The sequence below is a fragment of the Myotis yumanensis genome, unplaced genomic scaffold, assembly GCF_028538775.1.
Source record: "Myotis yumanensis isolate MYYU_CA2020_CCGP unplaced genomic scaffold, mMyoYum1.0.hap1 SCAF_16, whole genome shotgun sequence".
In the NCBI taxonomy this organism is placed as follows: domain Eukaryota; kingdom Metazoa; phylum Chordata; class Mammalia; order Chiroptera; family Vespertilionidae; genus Myotis; species Myotis yumanensis.
In genome coordinates, this window is record NW_027223767.1 from 11883807 (window position 1) to 11904326 (window position 20520).

The window sequence follows — 20520 nt, forward strand, 5'->3', positions numbered from 1 at the left end:
GCTGTATCTCCTCTCAGCTTCCAGAGACCCTTGAGCCTGGCGTGCGGCCTCCGCCTGCCTCCTGCCTCCTGTCCCGCCTCAGCGTGGCCGTGCCGGGCGGACGGGAGGGTTAGTGACTGCAGTTCCCACGCTGTCAGAGAGGCTCCTGCTTCTCTCAGGTGCAGCGTCCGGACTGATTTGACCTCCAACCCCCTGAGCCTTCGAAAGCCTCTTGGACTCACCTTTCCAGCCTCACTGAAGTGTGGCTGGCGCTGCAGCAGGCAGCCTGGCGCCCGTGTCAGCCGCTCCTGCCCTGTCTTGCGGCAGGGCTGCCGGAGCACCGTGGAGCCCTCAGGGATGTCCACTGGGTCTCCAGCGCAGTCAGCTGTGGAGGGGAGCAGGCCGCTTCCGGAAGGTTCCCCACACCACAGTTAGGGGCGCACCAGCCTATTGGAAAATAGCGCCACAAATAATAATCAAAGTAATGGATGTAGCATTTTTTTAAAGCGTCACTTCTTTTTAATGTTTTCTTGATTTTTTTAAAAATAAGTTTGTATTGATTTCAGAGAGGAAGGGAGAGGGAGAGAGAAAGAAACATCAATGATGAGAGAGAGTCATTGATTGACTGCCTCCTGCACACCCCCCACTGGGCATCAAGCCCACAACCTGGGCATGTGCCCGACGGGAATCACCATGACCTCCTGGTTCATGGGTTGGTGCTCAACCACTGAGCCACACAGGACATAACAAATTAATTTTTAATTTAATTAGCCAGCTAATTCTGAGCTGCTTTCTCTAAAACACATTTCTCCAGTACAAAACGTGAACAGGAAGTGGCAGAGCTGAAGAAGGCTCTGGAGGAAGAAACTAAGAACCATGAAGCTCAGATCCAGGACATGAGGCAGAGGCACGCGTCGGCCCTGGAGGAGCTGTCGGAGCAGCTGGAGCAGGCCAAGCGGGTGAGGGCGCCCTGCCCCCGAGAGCCGGGCCGGCCAGACCCCCTCCTCCCCACCCTCCCCTGCAGTGTCCACTCCCCGCCTCTGTGGGCGCTGGGCGGCTGCTTTCTGACGGCACCTGCTTTCTTCCCAAGAGCGGTGGGCCCAGCCACCATCTCCAAGCACATTTCCTCCCAGGGCCACCTCTCACTCACCATCCTTCTCCGACGTCTCAGCTCAAGCACCTGAGCAGTTTGAGGTCTTCCTCCCACTCATGTGCTGCCAGCGTGTCATCGTGTCCATCTGCCCCACCCCCACCCCCACCCCCACCCCGATATTTCACGTGTTCCTTATTCGTGTCTCTCCCTTGGCCCCCCTGCCTCTGACCTCAAGCCGCTGTACACATTGCTCCCTCTTGTGTGTCTCTAACACAGGCTTTCCCTCCTGATGAAACTAATTTCATTTACCCTCTGACTCAGCCTCCCTGGGCAGCGTTTCCCAGTTGTCCTTTCCTCCACGCTCTGTGCCTTTGCCCGACTTCCCCAGTGCTCTCTCCTCCCGCCCACATACCACCTTCCAGTTTATACAGGGACAACAGTAGCAGGTACTGACATTCCCCTCAGTATGTGTCCGTCGCTGCTAAGTGCTGTCACAGTGTGCGTCAGTCACGTGCACTGCCTTCTTAACCTTCATTACTGTCCTATAGGTTAGTCTCTGTCATTTTCACTCAAAGAGGAGGAAACTGAGGCCCAGTCTTGTTAGAAAGTTAAGCCAGGATCACACAGCTAGTAAGTGGAAAGGCAGGTGGAGGCCAGGCAGGAAGGCCACAGAGCCCCATGCCACCCCCAACTAGAGGGCTTTGAAAGCCTATCCCATGTCCCATGTCGTCCACGAGACACCAGCCTACTGTGACCACCTTGCACCAACACACACTGCTCACTCGTTTGAAATAACCACCTGAGACTCACTGAGCTCGCTTCAGACAAGGAGGACGTGAATGACTCGTTACTCTTTGGACAGGATGTGCTCAGGGTGTCGCCCCCCCAGCCTGCACTGACAAGGATAAATTACACAGTGCAGTGAGCCCCTAAATATCTGCACCCACTACCCCAAGCAGCGTGCACACGTGTGTTCCTTCTACAGCACTCTCCACACAGCACAGCGGATGTCAGTCATTCATTCAGTGTGGACTCAGGCTCACTGTGTCAGGCGCAATCCGACAAACCAGCAAGCGGTGCCTCTCCTGGCGTGTAATGAAGATACTGTTTTTCCCTCCCCCCTCCTAGTTCAAAGCAAATCTGGAGAAGAACAAGCAGGGCCTGGAGACAGACAACAAGGAGCTGGCGTGTGAGGTGAAGGTGCTGCAGCAGGTCAAGGCCGAGTCTGAGCACAAGAGGAAGAAACTGGATGCCCAGGTCCAGGAGCTCCACGCCAAGGTCTCCGAGGGGGACCGGCTCCGCGTCGAACTGGCCGAGAAAGCGAACAAACTGCAGGTGAGCCCCGGCGACCACCGCACATGTCCCACATGCCCCAGCTCGACACACAGCTACCCCGCACCCCGCGGCCCTGAGAGACCGCAGCCGATGTGCTGTTCAGAGCCTGGCGTCGCATCACCTAAATGTCCCAGCGTAGGTCCCTCGGGTGCGTTTCTGTGGTTGGGTTAAACTACTTAGGAATGAGACGGCATGAATTGGCCTGAGCCTAGTGAATTCACAGTGAATCATGGACATAGTGCTTTCACTGGTTTCAGGTACAACTTCAGCTTCTCCATTGGTCTAGTCAATAAGAGAGCAGGAACAATGGGCAAAAAAAATTGCACCTAGTCTTGGGGAAGGCTTGTGAAACTGGGATTTTTACACTGTGGTTAAGTGAACGTTAACACAGCCTTCTCTGGAGGACAGTGGCAGTTTTGGTGCCAGGAGCCTTGAGAATATGATACCCCTGCCCAGGGACTTCACAGCTAGAGGTCTGTCCCAGGGAGACCATTAAGGATGTGCACGCAGACTCCAGTCAGACTGTCCACTGCAGAAGTGTGCATAGAAGAATATAGCTGGAAGTCTAATTGTTTTTATTGTTTGCAAACAATAAAAACAATTCAGTAGGAGTGTCTGTTGGTGCGAAAGATGTAATTACGTGTGCTGCACTGCAAACAATCAGAGCGTGTGGCGTGGAGACCCGGGGCCCGGCGTGCGGCCCTATAACAGCGGTGACTGGCCACGGTGAAAGGGCACAGGAAGGAAAGGGACGGGTCCCTGCGAGGCCCTCAGAGAGCAGTGCTGGCCCCTCAGCTGCACGGGAGCCCAGAGACAGCGCCCGGGTGGTGACTAGGGGCCGGGCACGGGCGCCCTCTGCCTGGCACAGACCAAAATGCCAGAGCCAGAGGGAAGCAGGTGTTCGGCATAGACCAGTGTTCACACGAATGTGTGAAGTGGGAGGCCCGCCCGCCTCACAACTCATCACAAGGGCCGCCTCGCGAGCGCCTCTCTGTAGCGGAGTCGGGAGTGATGCTCACTTAGGTGCTCACAGACCCACGCTTTCCTCCGAGATGTCAGAACCGCGTGTGGTGGGGAGGCGAGGCGAGGGGCGCTCCCGGACCAGTGCTGCGCCAGGCATGCATCCGGCTCCTGTCCGTGCTCTCGGGTCATTGCTCCATCACCTGGGCCGGGCCAGTCCATGAGCAATGAATGTGAGGCTCAGGGAGGCCGAGCTGCCTGCCTGCCTCGGTGGCTCCCCTCGCAGGTCACGGGCGGGCGGTGTGCTGGGACCAGAGCCCTTCTCCACGCTGTTGCCAAGACTGATGGCGTGTGGCTCTCTGAAGGACGTGCTAAGATGAGAAAAATGGAAATGCCATTCACTTAGGAACTTGTTTAACTTGTCCCTCGGCTAATCTGACTGGAGGACCAGCTAGAACACAGGGGCCCTACTGTCCCTTCCAGATCCCTCTTCCTCTTTCTTACACCCCCGTCCCCAGACCTGTGGAAGGTCTTACACCGAGGGGACTTATAATGGGGGGAGGGGTATTTTAGAGCTAGCATTAATTGATGAAAAAATTTTTTTGACCACATTATTCATAAAATTTGACCATAAAAGGTAACTAAGTATTCATGATAAATATATAATACCAATTAATACCAGTGTTTTAAATGTATTAAGGTATGGTTCCATACAATATTATATTTGTTTCAACATGCAATACCTTAGGATGTCATCGCCACACTGAGTCTGGTAGCCATCTGTCACCGTGCAGTCATCACAACCTTATTGACTGGATTCACGGAGTGAATACCAGATGTTTTAAAGCTTAAAGAGAACTACTAGAATCTAAACTCTGAATCTCTATGATAAAACTTCCAAGTTCTGTAAGAATAGTAATTATACTGCCCCCCGCCCCTCGCACATGGTCACTGCTTCTCAGTGTGAAAGAGGATGGAGTAGCCGCCTGCTGCCCTCAGGCCCCTCACAGGCCGGCAGCCCTGGGCAGCTTGTAACTGCCTGTTCACTATAAACCGGGCAGTAGCGGCTGGGAGAGCCCCCATGCGTGCGCCCTGCAGTTCCAGGCTCCCTGTCCTCTCCGTGGGGAGAGACGACGTCCTTGTGTGTGGCGGCTGGGACAGTGCCTGCCCACGTGGGCACTGTTGGGAGGTGACAGGCTCTCGGTGAGAAAGTCCTCCTTAACCGAGTTGGCGGTCCTCCCCCAACGCTGCCTTATGCTCATGTGAGAGGTGGTTCTGGGCTGTTTATCTCCTCACTGACAGGTTGCATGTAACTTTGCTCCTCCTTGCAGAATGAACTGGATAATGTCTCCTCTCTCCTGGAAGAAGCGGAGAAGAAGGGCATTAAATTTTCTAAGGATGCAGCTAGTCTCGAGTCTCAACTGCAGGATACACAGGTATTCCAGGGGGCGCGAGGGGCCTTTAATAACGCGACCATTTCCGGAATCGATGTGTGAATTGCCTTCGGGTTTCCGGTGACTTCTGTCTGGAGCCACTTGCACTGTGACAGCCATGACATTCGGGAGCCCCTGAAGCTCAGGCTCAGTGCAGAGCCCAGGTTCTGGCGCACGGGCACGCAAGCCAGGCGGGGGCGCTGCCTGGGGCGTGGCTCGCCCGCAGCGTCCTGTTGCACACACGTGTGTCACTGGCCAGTTCAATAGGTGGTTTTGTTCTAGTTGAAATGTCAATACGCTGACCTCGGAGAAATCCATTTTGTAAAAGGGTGTGTTGAAGCTTCTTATCGTACTTTCATAAGACTCGTGTTAAATTACTGGTTAGGATGGCAGTTAGGTTAACGACCATGATAATATGAACATAATGTAGCAACTTTCTTGGAGTTTTACATCTTATTTTTGTTAAATTTTCAAACTTTCTATGGAGCGTATTTGCCAGGTTCTGGGCTGGGTGCTGGGGATACAGGTTAAAGATCGAGACACACAGGAGTGGCATCCGGAGGTAGTGGGACAGGGCCATTGTACTTGGGGCTTACACCAGTGATGGTGAACCTTTTGAGCTCGGCGTGTCAGCATTTTGAAAAACCCTAACTTAACTCTGGTGCCGTGTCACATATAGAAATTTTTTGATATTTGCAACCATAGTAAAACAAAGACTTATATTTTTGATATTTATTTTATATATTTAAATGCCATTTAACAAAGAAAAATCAACCAAAAAAATGAGTTTGCGTGTCACCTCTGACACGCGTGTCATAGGTTCACTATCACTGGCCTACGCTGTGCCAAGGCCCCTCCTGGCTGGTGAGGGACAGAGGGCCGCTCACAGAAAGCTGCCTGTGCCTCTGACGGTGTTAAGTGGGAAGGACCTGTTTGCCCTTACATTTTAGAAAAATTACGCGGGCAGAAAGTATAAAGGAGAAGCAATTGAAGGGTTGCCCAGTCCTGGAGGTAGTCATCCTCCTGAGAAATGCCATTGCCGGGGCGGGGCAGGGCATGGACAGGAAGGGGGTCTAGAAGTGAGGAGGTGCCGGAAGGGGAGGCGTCTTGGCCACGTGCAGGTTCCTGGCCTGGGCTCTGGGTGGACAGAGGATGCTGCCATTCCTCCTGAATGAGTTTGAAGCAGAATTTGTGTTAAGAGCTTTTATAACGTGATCACGCGTGTCTTTAAATCTTTTCTGTTTGTTAATATCACTGGGTATTTCTCATACACTGAGGCTCTCTGTGCTTTATGACATGCATTTTTAATGAGGTCTTTTGTGAGGGTGATTAAGGTAACTGAAGTATCGACCTTTTATAAAATAAACAGGAGCTTCTTCAGGAAGAAACACGCCAGAAGCTGAACCTGAGCAGCCGGATCCGGCAGCTGGAGGAGGAGAAGAACAGCCTGCAGGAGCAGCAAGAGGAGGAGGAGGAGGCCAGGAAGAACCTGGAGAAGCAAGTGCTGGCCCTGCAGTCCCAGGTGTGTCCTCAGGAGGCGGTGGTGGCCTGGAGTGCGTGTTAGCAGCTCGTGTCCCCGCTGTGCTGGATTGCTGCAGCTCACGTGGGACCGTAATTAGGTTGCACTAAATAAAGCCCATTAAGTGGTTTTTCTTTGACCCAGCCAAATGCCGATGCTGTGCTGGCTCTGATATTGGAAGCATTTAAATTAAAGACACAGGCCCTGGCCAGTGTGGCTCAGTTGATTGGGCGTCGTCCGCGCACCAAGGGGTTGCTGGTTCGATTCCTGGTCGGCACGCCCATGTCGCAGGTGTGACCCCAGTGGGGGCCGTGCAGGAGGCAGCCGGTGGATGTTTTGCTACTGTATCTGTGTTTCTCTCTCCCCTCCACTTCCTCCCTCTGAAAATGAATAAAAAATATTTTAAAATAAAATAAAGACACAGGACTGTGTCAACTATGTAAGGTTTTAATCCCATCATCACTTTGTAGATTATTAGCTAAGAAATTAAGTTACAGTCTGAGATTAATTTGCTCAAAATCCAATAGCATTGATTTGTTATTTCTTCCCACAAAATACTGAAAACACATTTTTTCTTTTTTCCTCAAATGTGAAAATCAGTTGACTTCTTTACTATTGATCTTTTTTTCTTGACGTAAAACCTAGTTGACTGACACAAAGAAGAAAGTGGATGATGACTTGGGAACGATTGAAAGTTTGGAAGAAGCCAAAAAGAAGCTTCTGAAAGACGGGGAGGCGCTGAGCCAGCGCCTGGAGGAAAAGGCGCTGGCCTACGACAAGCTGGAGAAGACCAAGAACCGCCTGCAGCAGGAGCTGGACGACCTGATGGTGGACCTGGACCACCAGCGCCAGATCGTCTCCAACCTGGAGAAGAAGCAGAAGAAGTTTGACCAGGTGGGCTCTTGCTCTGCGTCCCGTCTCCCTGACTCCAGAGCCAGTGCCACCGTCCTTTCCTCCGGGCAGAGCTCTCGGTCCTATTTTAGTTTAAAATAATGTTTTCCTATTGGGAAGCAATATACACTTACAGCAGAATTGGAAAAAGCGGAAAAGGAAAAAAGGGAACACCCATAATCTTGCAGCAGTGTTCTCAGCACCAGGTCAGACATGATGGGTGCGTCCACGTTGCTTTTGAACTTGTTTTTAACCTTTCCCGATGCCATTCCGTGCAGTTGCTGGCAGAAGAGAAGAACATCTCTGCTCGCTACGCGGAAGAGCGGGACCGCGCCGAAGCGGAGGCCAGAGAGAAAGAAACCAAAGCCCTGTCGCTGGCCCGCGCCCTTGAGGAGGCCCTGGAGGCCAAGGAGGAGTTCGAGAGGCAGAACAAGCAGCTCCGGGCAGACATGGAAGACCTGATGAGCTCCAAGGACGACGTGGGCAAGAATGTGAGTCCCTGGGCTGGTCCCTTCACAGGGGAGCAGGCAGCTCCTTGGGGGGCCGGGGGGACCTGCGAGGGCCTGGCCCATGGCTAAGCACGGGGTTAGAGTCTTCTGGAACAAACGGCCAGGTTTCCTGCCGCCCGTTCCTGGTGTGGCGTTCCTGTAGCAGCACCTGCGGGTGGTGGAGACTTGTTGATTCTTGTCCCTTTCACGGGCCCTCCCGCCCTGACCTGCTCTGGCGGCCCTTTCACTGGAGGGGCTCGGTTCCTGAGTCAGCAGGTGGGATCTCCGCCCCGAGCGGGGCCTGGAGGCGAGCGACTGGGCCTTCCCAGTGAGCCCATGTCTTCCCTGAAGACCTCAGGTGCACCGGGGACTTGCTCAGTCTGGGAATCTCGGGGAACTGTTTCTCCTCCCCCCACCACCTCGCCCACAGGAGCCACGCTGGATCCTATCCCCCTGCACACCCCCCCCATGCCCCCCAGTGTACAATGTGAGGACAGTCAGCGAGCCTGGGCCCAGGAATCAGAAACAGGTTCGGGACGTGGCTTTCCCGCCAGCGTCCGTCTGCCCAGCAGAAGCCAGAACCTCTCTCAGCCTAAGCTTCCTCACCTGTCAAACGCACATCACATTGCCCGGTTGAGTGAAGCGACTGCAGGTGCTTCGCAAAGCACCATCCTCTACAAAGTCTCCTTTCCATGGGGTATGGGCTCCCCGCCACAGCGGAGGGGAGGGAGACTGTCCACCTTTCTCCCGGGTCTCCTACAGCCTCGGGCCCAGGGACCAGGAGAGGCCACCTGGGGTCGGAACGGCTGTGGTCACAGTGAGGCGTGGAGAGAGCTCCACAGTGACTCCCTTTCCTTGCTCCACATTCGCTTTCTCTAGACCAGTGGTTCTCAACCTTCTGGCCCTTTAATACAGTTCCTCATGTTGTGACCCAACCATAAAATTATTTCCGTTGCTACTTCATAACTGTAATGTTGCTACTGTTATGAATCGTAATGTAAATATCTGATATGCAGGATGGTCTTAGGCGACCCCTATGAAAGGGTCGTTCGACCGCCAAAGGGGTCGCGACCCACAGGTTGAGAACCGCTGCTCTAGAATAACTGACGGTCACACATTTATTCCCAAAACATTTCTGTTGAGCCTGTGACGGGCCAGACTCTGCTGAGACCGAGGCCCCCGAGGTGTAGTCTCCTCACCGGCCCCCGAGAGCGGCATAGCACGGACCCCAAAGCGGGGAGGCAGGACCTGCGCTTGCCGGTCTGCGGGGAAATCCCGTCAGAGAAGGGCGGCCTCTAATGGTGCCCTGCCTCCCGGCCTCACACCCCCTCAGATTCAGAAGTTCCCACGTGAGCGTTTTCAGTACAAATGACCTTCCCCAGCGGGAGTGCTGTAGGGCCGCTCCCAGACGCGGGGAGGCAGGCAGCGGGCTGGCGTCTCTGGCCCGTGCGCTCTGCATTGTTCTTTGGCTTTAAAGACCTCTCAGCGTCCAGGTCACCAGAGAATCAAGTGCTGGTTACCAAGCAGGTGTGAGCAAAGGCGTCGGTGCTGTCCCTCACATGGCAGACTGGCCTGAGGACTGGCAGCAGCCCAGGGGGAAGGGAGGGATCGCGGGGGCCCGGCAGCTGGCCCGGTGCCTGCCGTCCACCACGCCGGGGGGCCTGGAAGCAGGAAGGCACTGGCCGTGCTGCGCCCCTGCTGGGGGTCAACTCTCGATGCCGCCTGTGGTTTAGGTCCGTGGTCGGCAAACTGGCTGGCGAGCCACATGTGGCTCTTTGGCCCCTTGAGTGTGGCTCTTCCTAAGCCTTAGGAGTCCCCTAATTAAATTAATAACAATGTACCTACCTATATAGTTTAAGTTTAAAAAATTTGTCTCTCAAAAGAAATTTCAATCGTACTGTTGATATTTGGCTCTGCTGACTAATGAGTTTGCCGACCACTGGTTTAGGTTCATGAACTTGAAAAATCCAAGCGGGCCCTGGAGCAGCAGGTGGAAGAAATGAGGACCCAGCTGGAAGAGCTGGAGGACGAGCTCCAGGCAACGGAGGACGCCAAGCTGCGCCTGGAGGTCAACATGCAGGCCATGAAGGCCCAGTTCGAGAGAGACTTGCAGACCAGGGACGAGCAGAATGAAGAGAAAAAGCGGCTGCTGATTAAGCAGGTGGGTGGGGGCGTGGGGCCATTCTGAAGCCCCGCTCTCACGTTAGAGCACGTTAACTGGAGTCAAATCGTCATGTTTATTCTTTACAATTTAATGTAATTAAATTCGTTCTCAGGCAGTATCGGTGCTGCTTACAAGGCATAATCATCGATAGAAAGGCCCTCCCTCAGTGAAATCTCTGGGGAATATGGTGTAAATTCATGTTCTGTGGGTCTTAAAAGTACGGGTGAGGAAAGAATCTAAACGCATTGACAGGTGGTTCAGCTCATTGCTGACGTTCCAATCACGTGTCCTCATTAAACCACTCTCTAAAGGAGAAAAAACAGATATTTACATTTTTTTAACTAAAATAGTGGTTAGGCGCTTATGATTTATGTTCTTTTTAAAATGTACATTAAATTTCTAAAAATTTACTTTAAAAAATTTTTGTGAATATTGTGACACTCCCTTGGAGTTCATGGTATCAATTCTTAGATATTTAAGTTGTTTATTTTCATTCCACTAATTTTATTACATTAGTCACTTATTGATAGATAACAGATTAGCTCAGATTTAGTGGCTTGAGACAACACTGTTACAGCCTCTATAGGTGGGGAATTCTGGACTCGGCGGGTGCATTTCCTGGGGGCCTGGTGGGGCTGGGGGACCCTGTCCGACAGGCTCACCCCCGTGGTACTGGCCCGAGACCTCAACACCTGGAACCTGGGCCTCCCCCAGGCTGCTTGAGTGTCTGTCCCTGGAGGGAACTCCCCCAGGAAATCGTCCTGTCTTTCCATTTTGTTGCATCACCTGGAACATGAACTTGGGATCAGGGACGCAGCCCTGGTAGGTGCCTTGTAGCAGTCGGTGGAAATGGTGTGTGCCAGGTGGTGTTTTTTAAAGATCTGTGAACAAGATGCCACTACTGTGGCTTCCTGTTAATAACAGTAACTGCTTGGTGGCAGGGGACCTGTGCAGTCACCAGAGCCCTGTATGGCGCCAGGCTGCCTGTCCTCTGTGCCAGGATCCGGGTCTGACCGGCACACGGTGCTGTCTCTTAGGTGCGGGAGCTCGAGGCAGAGCTGGAGGACGAGCGGAAGCAGCGTGCGCTTGCTGTTGCTTCAAAGAAGAAAATGGAAATAGACTTGAAGGACCTTGAATCTCAAATTGAGGCTGCAAACAAGGCTAGGGATGAAGTCATCAAGCAGCTTCGTAAACTCCAGGTATGTGCAGCCAACCAGAGGTGCTCGGTGGTGTCGTCCTGCCCGGGAGGAAGGCCTGTGCGACACCCAGCCTGACATCTTACCGCCAAGAGCCGTCACCTTGGCTGTGGGGGTGCAGCAGCCCCAAAGGTGGCACGCCGCTCTCAGCACTCAGCGAGCTTGGGCAGAGCCGGGGTGGGGTCAGCAGGTGGAGCACCCACCAGTAGGAATGCTCTTCGGGCTCTGAACAGCTTCTGTTGGTGCTTCGCCAACGGGGCCGAGGAGCCACCAGAGCGGAAGGTGGTGTTGACTCCCCCGCTGGGTTGCCGTGAGCGTTAGTCATCTTCTCAGTCTGGTTCAGTCATCACTTCTGCTGCTCCCAAGCCGTGCTGGTTTCACTATCACATGACCAAGTCGTTTCTGCAGTGACCTGGTGCGGGCAGGATGTGACGGTCCCTCCTATACCCAGGCACTTCTTGGTGGGTATTTGTTGTGACGAAAAGCTTTAGAAAACCTCCTTCCCTTTGACCTTGGTGATTCCACATCTTGAAAATGTGTTCTAATAAAATATACAGATGAGAAGAAATGTTTATACCAAGGTCACAGCTGAAATGTTCCTGATAGCAAAACTGGAAACAACATAAATGTCAGTGGACTGACAGCCGTTTAAATGCTGGAGATGTGAATGCAGTGATAGCAGGGCTCACATGAGCACAGGAAGATGCTGTGGAGAGCAGTTTAGTTTATAATCCTGCACGTGTGTGTAGATGTTTGCATACCGTCATGTAGATACACATTCTTAGAGAATTTAGAAGGAAAAGTCATCCCTGGATGATATTATGTCTATGAAACCACTGCCTGACCAAGGTCATGTTTTCTCCTGAGAGTTTTAAACCTTAGTCCTATACTAGTTATTGTTATGTGGTTTTATATATAAACTCACCTTTATTCATTTGGATGTGGGTATCTAGTTGTCCCAGAACCATCTGTTTAAAAGACTATTCTTTCCCTCACTGAATTAATTCTATCCCACTGATCTGTGTGTCTGTCCTTGTGCAAATGCTACATAGTCTTGGCTACCGTAACTTTGTAAAGTGTAATTTCTCCAACTTTGTCCTTCTTTTTCAAGATTGTTTAGCTATCCAGGTTTTTTGCAATTCCATATGAATTTTAGGATCAACTTGTCAATTTCTGCGAGAGAGGGAAAAAAAAGGCCAGCTCGGGTTTTGATATTGTGTCGACTCGATAGATCAGTTTGGAGAGCATTACCATCTTAACAATATTGTCTTCCAGTCCATGAACATGGCCATCTTTCCGTTTATTTACCTATTCTTTACCTTTTTTCAATGATGGTGTATAGTTTTTGGTGTATTGGCCTTATACTTCTTTAGCTAAATTGGTGCCTAATATTTTATTCATTTTGATGCTATTTTAAGTATAATCATTTTCTTAATTTTTCGAATGTTTATAATTAGTGTACAGAAATAAAATTGACTTTTGTGTATGGATCTATATTCTACAACCTTCCTGGACTTATTTGTTCCAGTGAGTTTTTTTAATGAATTCCTTAAGATTTATTGTACACACGATCTAGTTTTATTTCTTCCTTTCCAATCTGGATGTCTTGAGTATCTTGTTCTTGGCCTAACTGCTTTGACTAGACTCTCCATTACGATGTTAAACAGGAGTGGCAAGGCCAGATATCCCTGTCTTGCTGCTGCTTTTGGGTGGAAAGCATTCAGTCTTTGACCATTAAGTATTATATTATCATAATAGCTGTCAGTTTTTCCCTCATTGAATTAATTCTATTCCCTTGATCTATATGTCTGTCTTTATGCAAAGATTGTAGTCTTGATTGCTGTAGCTTTGTAAATTTTGAAATTTGGAAGTGTGACTTCTCCATCTTTGTCCTTCTTTTTCATGACATATAGTTCTATGGGATAGAATAATTCAATGAGGGAAAGACTAGTCTTTTTAACAAATAGTTCTGGGACAACTGGATGGCCTTTCTCAACGTTGAGGAAATTTCTTTCTATTCAGCTTACTGTTTTTATAATGAAAAAGGGTGTTAGATTTTGTCAAGTACTACTTCTGAATTTTGAGATGATTATATGACTATATTAATTCTTTTTCGTTATCAAGCCAACCTTGCATTGCTCATATAAATCTCAGTTGGATGGTGGTATATAGTGGTGTATAAATTATATGTATGGTTTTTTTATGTTGATGGATATTATTTTGTTGAAGATTTTTGCATATATACTCATAAGGGCTATTGGTTTGAATGTGTTCTTGTGATATCTTTGTCATTTCTATATACTTTTATTTTTTAATGAATGTATATTATTTTTATAATCTGGGAAAAAAAAACTGTTTAAAGACAAAGAATGAAAACTGCCCAAACCTGCTTCCTATTTATCTTTAGGCTCAGATGAAGGATTACCAGCGTGAGTTAGAAGAAGCTCGTGCCTCCAGGGATGAGATTTTTGCTCAATCCAAAGAGAGTGAAAAGAAATTAAAGAGTCTAGAAGCGGAAATCCTTCAATTGCAGGAGGTTTGTTTGCTTATTCATCCACTTGTTCAACAAATATTTGTCCTTGCAATTCTCTGAGATCAGATAACTATCTTAATGTCGTCGTAGCCGTGTGTAATTTCTGTCCATTTTTACTATGACTGGACCATCTTATTGCTTCAGTTCAGTAGAGTGGTCAGACTTTGATGCTGTTCGTATCTCCCTCTACCTGGCTGAAGGCAGAGGAGCTGACTACTAGCTTTTCAAGTCTTGTCTCCTGTGTAAGAAACAGGAGTGATGTGTACTTAGTGCTGGCAAGCATCAGGACCACGTAGCTGAACTCTGACCTCAGTGATAGAAGATTGCCTTGTTTTACACAGAAGCACTATGTGTGAGGTTATGTTTCATTGAATTTCTAAGTGAATCATCTTGTAATCCAACAAGTGTTACCAAGAACAAATAAATGCGGAGTTGAGCTTGCGAGAAAGAAAGGGCGCTAACTCCCGAGGTGTCAGAAAAGTAGAAGGAAAGGAAAATCCGTAAGTAAACACTGAGCAGATCCTGAGATTACCTGAGAACCAGCTTCCGGGCTAATCCTTCTTGGTTTCTATTCTGTTCATTTTTGCTCGCACCTTTATTTCCTTTGGATTTTTTCTTGAGTTGGGCACTCAATAATTTCCAAGCTTTCCTCTTGTCTAATATGTTCATAGGACACTATAAATTCCCCTCAGGGTACTGTTTTCACTGTATCCTTCCTATTTGTTGTCATTTAAATTCCAAATTTTCCTAATTTCTATGGTTTCTCTATCCTATGAATAGTTTAAAAGTGCGGTTTAAATTTCCAAATGTATGGCATTTATTTTTTCTTCGTTGATTTCTAGTTTTATGGTTAGAGAACACTGAGAGGCGAGCAGCTCTAGGGCCATGTGTGCTTAAAAAGAAAGTGGATTTATCACTGAAGCAGCATGTCAAGCTCTATGTACGTCATCATGTAGTTGACCAGTGATGCCGTCCCCAGAGGTGATGGGCTCTGGAAGCCGGTGTCCTGGAGAGCGCCTGGCATGGCCTCAGTGTCCACACACCCTGCAGGCCAGCGCTCTGTGTCTTCAAAGCTGCAGGTCTTTAGACCTTCAGACAGGGGCTCACTACCTCGTGGAGGGGACTGACTGGAAAGCTAGCCTGTCCTCCCGTCTGTTTCTCTGTTTTTCCTTACCTCCGTCACCTTTGTTCATTAGGTTACAGGCCCTCGGGTCCTCCCCTTCCTCCCCGGGGCCCCACCCCTGTCTGTCGCACACCCAGCCAGTGGTCGGGAAGGAGCCCTTGCCGGGCCCAGGAAACTCGACTGCAGAGGCCAGATGGCAGAGCTGCGCTTGCACAGTGTGTTCGACAGAGGCCTTCGGGTCCGGCCCTGCATTCCACCTGCTGCTGTCACAGCTGGACTCGTGCCCTGCCCCACGTGCTAGTTGTGTGTGCTGGAGCCAGGCCTTTCGGGGGGCCTGCGTCCTGTGCTCTAACTAGACGCAGGTGCCCTTGCACAGCACAGAGGAGCTCTTTATGCAGCCCTGCTCACAGGCATCCTGAGACGTGCTCCTCCAAACACAGCACCATGTGGAGGGGCAGCTGGTGGGAAGCGGCTCTGGGCAGGGAGGGTCAGGACCCTGAGTGTCTGCTGTTGGCCAACCTTGAGGCTTTGGGCAAGGCCCTTCATCGACGGCCTCGGTTTCCTCCATAAAATAAGGGTTCTGATCTTGATCTTGACCCAGGGGGGTGAGAAATGCACACGGGCACCTGCCTGGGGGAGATCCGCTCCCCAAGGAAAGTGCGAAAGCTGCCATCGGGCAGCTCTACCCCAGAGGCGGCGGCACCGGCGGCCCCTTGCCCTGCCCAGTTCTCCGAGGCCCTGCAGAGCCCAGGAGCCTGACGGCCAGGCTCCCATCTCCTCAAGGAAGAGGCCCTGCGCACCACCCAGGCCCTGCCTTGAGCTGAGGTCATACCCCACCCTTCCCAGGGGGCTGTGCTCCTCACTGTGCTGCACCAGGACCTTGTTTTCGGTCTGTCTGGTTAGTGTGCTTTACCTCCACACTGTACTCCTTGTGTGTGCAACAGATACTTCACGACCATGAATTGCCATAGTCCTGGGTTTGCATAAAGCTTCGCTCAGTTCATGATTAAGAAACACCAGCTTTCTCAGGAGGGCAGGAACATAGCCACCTCTGACACTAGGGCAGCCACGCCCTTACAGAGAGTAGGCCTTCCCTCTGTGGGCACCTTTGTGTCCGGATGGTGACACGGCACAGCACCTGGCTGACCTGCACCCAAATACTCCCTCAGCAAACCTCCCAGTGTTATTCCTCAGATCTAATTGCAGTTTCAGGCACACACAGATGCCTGAGCAAGGTGGCTGCAGCCTGCGGGCTTCATCAGATTTCACATTTGACGAAACATTAACAGCCAGAGCTTAAATCCTATCTGACTTCATTTAGGAACTTGCCTCGTCCGAGCGAGCCCGCCGACATGCTGAGCAAGAAAGAGACGAGCTGGCGGATGAGATCGCGAACAGCGCCTCTGGCAAGTGAGTCTCCTGTGGCAGTGGGAGGGGCAGGCTCTGGAAATGAGTGGCGGCCCACTGGTTCTCTTGGCACCTGGGCCTGCTGCACCGAGAAGGCCGTGGCGGGGTCCGGCAATCAGGGGTGAGTAGATGCTGGGGCTCCGGACTGCCTGGGCTACAGCGGCCGCCCGCCCCAGGCAGGTCCCACTATGCCAGTCATGCCCACAGGTGGGGAGGAAGTACATTCAGAATGAACCCTGTTCCGCAGACTGTACATACAGCCTCTCAATGCAATCTTCACTCTTAAATTCACTAGGTTTGGCAAGTAGATGCCTTTACTTACCTTTTCCTGAATGAGTTTTCATTAAAAGATCTTTCTTTTCCAATTAGGAAGTTGCTTTCTCTATTCAATTACCATCTGCGGGTCCATCACGGTCACTTTGTAGGTGCCATGAGGAGGAGTAGCGTTTTATCTCAATGCACTGGGAAACCAGTGGAGTTTAAAGCAGAAGTGCCAGGGTCTTTTTGCCCTTTGAAAGCTGCTGGCTGTGGAGAACAGATGGAGGGGCCGTGGGGAGGCCACTGGGAGAGGGGAGGGGCCTAGAGGGGGCAGGCGCAGGGCACAGGCAGTGTGTGTGGAAGTGTGATCAGCAGGACTTGACAGATGCGGACGGGTGCAGGGGACAGAAAAGTCGAGTGGGGCTGTTTGTAGCCTCCAGGTGGGAGGAGGAGCCCTCTGAGCGTGCCCATGCTGCACGGAGCTGGCGTTGAGCTGTCCGCCTCCTTGCCCCACAGGTCTGCTCTGCTGGATGAGAAGCGGCGCCTGGAGGCACGAATCGCACAGCTCGAGGAGGAGCTGGAGGAGGAGCAGAGCAACATGGAGCTGCTCAACGACCGCTTCCGAAAGACCACGCTCCAGGTGGCTCAGGCGGCAGCCCGTCACCTGGGAGGGGCCGTGCTGCCCGTCTGGCACGAGTGACTAAACCGTCTCTCCTCTCCAGGTGGACACACTGAATGCAGAGCTGGCGGCCGAGCGCAGTGCTGCCCAGAAGAGCGACAATGCGCGCCAGCAGCTGGAGCGGCAGAACAAGGAGCTGAAGGCCAAGCTGCAGGAGCTAGAGGGTGCTGTCAAGTCCAAGTTTAAGGCCACCATCTCGGCCCTGGAAGCCAAGATTGGGCAGCTGGAGGAGCAGCTTGAGCAGGAGGCCAAGTAAGAGGTTTTTGATGCACTAAACCAAAACTCACTGCATCTCTGCGGGCCAGGGCCAGGGCCAGCCTGCAGCCAGGCACTTGCCCTAGAGGGAGTCCCTGTGGCAGGGGAGGTGGCAAGGACACATGTCATCAGAGAGAGAGAGAGAGAGAGAGAGAGAGAGAGAGATGGTGTGAGCCTCCAGGAAGGCTGGGCTCACCTGTCCGCTGTGCCAGGATTCAGCTGGTCAAACTGTGCCTAGGATTTTCTAGGTGCCATAGTTTAATCCTTTTAGCTAACTCCACCACGGTCCATTTCTGTATAACATTTGTCCAGGAACAAATGGACTTTTTGTTTGTTGGGGAAAAGGTCAAAAAGTCTAAAATTCGGGACTCAGACCAGACACGATTCAGAAGCACTGACACGCGGCCTTATTCAGACTCATAGGAGCTTTAATAGGAGAAACATACACCAAGAGTCACAGGTTCAAGAGGCCCACATTTCCCAGGCGCCTTTACTGCTGGACATAGTGCATCTCTGAGCTCCCGCACGCTGTTGTCAATGGGGTTCACCCAATAAGCTCGCTCTCCTTCCTAAGGAACAGTGTAGGCCTGTCTAGAAACATGGTGATTTGCCTTCTAACTAAAGGGTGAGTGTGGGCGGTCCCCTCCCCCATTAGCTGCCATAGCCTGAACATCACAATGGGTCTTTGTTCTGGTCTCCAGGCTAAGAAGTTAGGTGATTAGAATAACCAACCAAGGTTTTTGTCTTCAAAAAGTCCGCACTCCGTATGGCAGGTAGCTTGCGTGTAACGTTTGATCTTTAGGAGATCCCTCAATTAATACCTGCATGTGAAGGAATACGCTTTATCTACCCGTCAGTGTTAGAATACGTTATTAAGGCCCCTCATGACCAGAAGGGAAAAATTTCTGGGCCGTATTTTCATAATTTATTCTCGTCAGAGAGGCCCTGGAAAACACTCCCAACATTTGTCATCTTCCAGAGAAAAGGGACTTTAAAAATTATTGCCTCAATTCGAATTATCATGTCAAGAATTACAAAGGCTAATTAATGGTTGATCATCTTCACAGGGAACGAGCAGCAGCCAACAAACTGGTCCGACGAACGGAGAAGAAACTGAAAGAAATCTTCATGCAGGTCGAAGATGAGCGTCGACATGCAGATCAGTATAAAGAACAGGTAAGGGAAGAAAAGAAGGTGGGCCAGGATGAAATGTCTTCCATCTTAGAAATGCTTTACAAGGAGACGATGCAAATGAGCCACGTGTTACCATTTGGTGACTAAATTAGGAACATGCTCTCTGAGGCCCGGGTTGGGTTAGCACAGTTGGTTAGAGCATCGTCCTGATACACCAAGGTTGGGAGTTCGATCTCGTCAGAGCACATACAAAAACAACTGATGAGTCCATAATAAGTAGAACAAGTCAATGTTTCTCTCTGCAAATAAAAAATTGAAAAAAGAAAAAGCTGCCCTAGCCGGTTTGGCTCAGTGGATAGAGTGTTGGCCTGTGGACTGAAGGGTCCTGGATTCGATTCTGGTCAAGGGCACATGCCCAGGTTGCGGGCTCGATCCCCAGTAGGGGCTGTGCAGGAGGCAGCCAATCAATGATTCTCTTATCATTGATGTTTCTCTCCCCCTCTCCCTTCTTCTCTGATATCAATAAAAATACATTTTTTAAATGCTATTTTAAACTCTTAAATTCTAATATTTTAACACACTTGGGCTGTTCCTGCCAGGCACTCCTGGGTGCTGGGGACACAGGTAACTAAGACTCAGTCCCCACCCCTCGGGCTCCCCCAGCACCAGAAATACAGAGGAGGGGCGGGTGAGAGCACACTGAGGGCTTTGAAGTGTGAGGCCGATTTCCTCCGCGAGGTGCACCTTCATGAGTGCAGTGATCTCTGCCTCGCTGTCAGTCTCCCTCCCCAGCACCTCAGATGCCTAGAGTAGTTCCTGGGCAGTGTTAGCAGTCACTGTGTGTCGGCTGAAGCGGGGTGGATGCAGAATAGAAAGCAGAGAGAAAACAAATGTACTGCATGCAGGACCTGAATGGTTTTCCTTGTCTGCATCCAGGCATCTTTTTTTTAAGTATCAGGAGAATCTAATAAGACTGCGGCCAGGTCTGCATAGACAATAGCCTAGGTAGCTGAGGTGGACGGAGGTGATTCTACTGCCTTTGGCCCCAACCCCCCTTCCCTGTTCTTCCCCTGCTCATGAGGCACCCAGCCTTCCCTTCTTACCCCCGCCCTCAGCATAGAGCATGGGGCAGTTCTGGGTGGGCGTGAGCTGCACGAGCGTGACCAGGTCAGGTCTTCACGTGAGGCTTTGAACTTGAAACACCCATATTGAAAGGAGGCATAAACATGAATGTGCCATCTCCTGGGGTTGGAGACTCACGTTGCTGGCTCTCCCACAGGTTTAATACCTTATGTGAAGATACTGCACTCATTTTCTGTTAAAAACTCGGGGAGAAAATAGGGTTTTAAGTTTTTAGAGATTTCCTTTGGCGTAGTTTGCTCTGTACACACTGGCTTTGCTGACAACAGCAGATCAGGCCTGAGACCAGCCCCCCTTGTAAGCACACGCACTCACGTGGCTGGCGGGCACTCAGGATGCGGTGGGACTGTATCTGGACTCGCCAGTTTGGTTTGACTTGATTCATGTAACTTCCCCAAGATGGAGAAGGCCAATGCCAGGATGAAGCAGCTTAAACGGCAGCTGGAGGAAGCGGAAGAAGAAGCTACACGTGCCAATGCATCTCGGCGTAAACTCCAGCGGGAACTGGATGATGCCACCGAGGCCAACGAGGGGCTGAGCCGTGAGGTCAGCACCCTGAAGAACCGGCTGAGGTGAGCGACCGAGGGGACTCGGAGGCGCTGGGTCTCGTGAAGTCTGTGCCCAAAGCTCCCCAAAACAGCCGGATTTCTAGGCTTAGGGCTTGATTTTTCTGGTTTACTTAGTTCATGTAGAGTTACTCGTTCTTGCTCTTAAGTTTATCCACTCGGGATTTCTGACCTTTCGTAGTCCTTAAGGAGAACAGGAGGAACAACCCCCCCACCCCACCCCCCACACACACACACCAAGCTGGGACCAGGTCGCATCCATCCATGTCCCAACATCCATGTGAGGAAAGGTCCCAGCCTCTTCTCCCAGGACCTGGCACCATTAGCCCCTCCCCGTCCTCACCCCCACCAGGGAGAGGCCCGAACA

The 20520-nt window shown here is 51.1% G+C and overlaps 2 protein-coding genes across 8 annotated transcripts in view; one reads left to right on the plus strand and one right to left on the minus strand.

Moving 5' to 3' along the window:
* MYH10 (myosin heavy chain 10) overlaps nt 1-20520 on the plus strand; it is a 140314-nt gene that overhangs the window by 117500 nt on the left and 2294 nt on the right. For all 4 annotated transcript variants that reach the window (XM_070395551.1, XM_070395552.1, XM_070395553.1 and 1 more), the window contains 14 exons: nt 794-938; nt 2201-2407; nt 4699-4803; nt 6170-6322; nt 6965-7213; nt 7489-7701; nt 9647-9859; nt 10900-11061; nt 13466-13594; nt 16036-16124; nt 16896-17019; nt 17102-17310; nt 18381-18489; nt 19987-20159. In XM_070395551.1, coding sequence (XP_070251652.1) covers nt 794-938; nt 2201-2407; nt 4699-4803; nt 6170-6322; nt 6965-7213; nt 7489-7701; nt 9647-9859; nt 10900-11061; nt 13466-13594; nt 16036-16124; nt 16896-17019; nt 17102-17310; nt 18381-18489; nt 19987-20159 — 2280 coding nt within the window. The remainder of the gene's footprint in view (nt 1-793; nt 939-2200; nt 2408-4698; nt 4804-6169; nt 6323-6964; nt 7214-7488; nt 7702-9646; nt 9860-10899; nt 11062-13465; nt 13595-16035; nt 16125-16895; nt 17020-17101; nt 17311-18380; nt 18490-19986; nt 20160-20520) is intronic.
* The window catches only part of NDEL1 (nudE neurodevelopment protein 1 like 1), a 98281-nt gene that overhangs the window by 5634 nt on the left and 72127 nt on the right, over nt 1-20520 (minus strand). The window contains exon 10 of one of the 4 annotated variants that reach the window (XM_070395558.1): nt 222-426. In XM_070395558.1, the coding sequence (XP_070251659.1) occupies nt 278-426 (149 nt within the window). In that variant the 3' untranslated portion in view covers nt 222-277. Of the gene's footprint in view, nt 1-221; nt 427-3592; nt 3739-11426; nt 11600-20520 lie in introns of those variants that run through there. The other 3 variants (XM_070395560.1, XM_070395563.1, XM_070395557.1) reach the window with 3 other exon arrangements.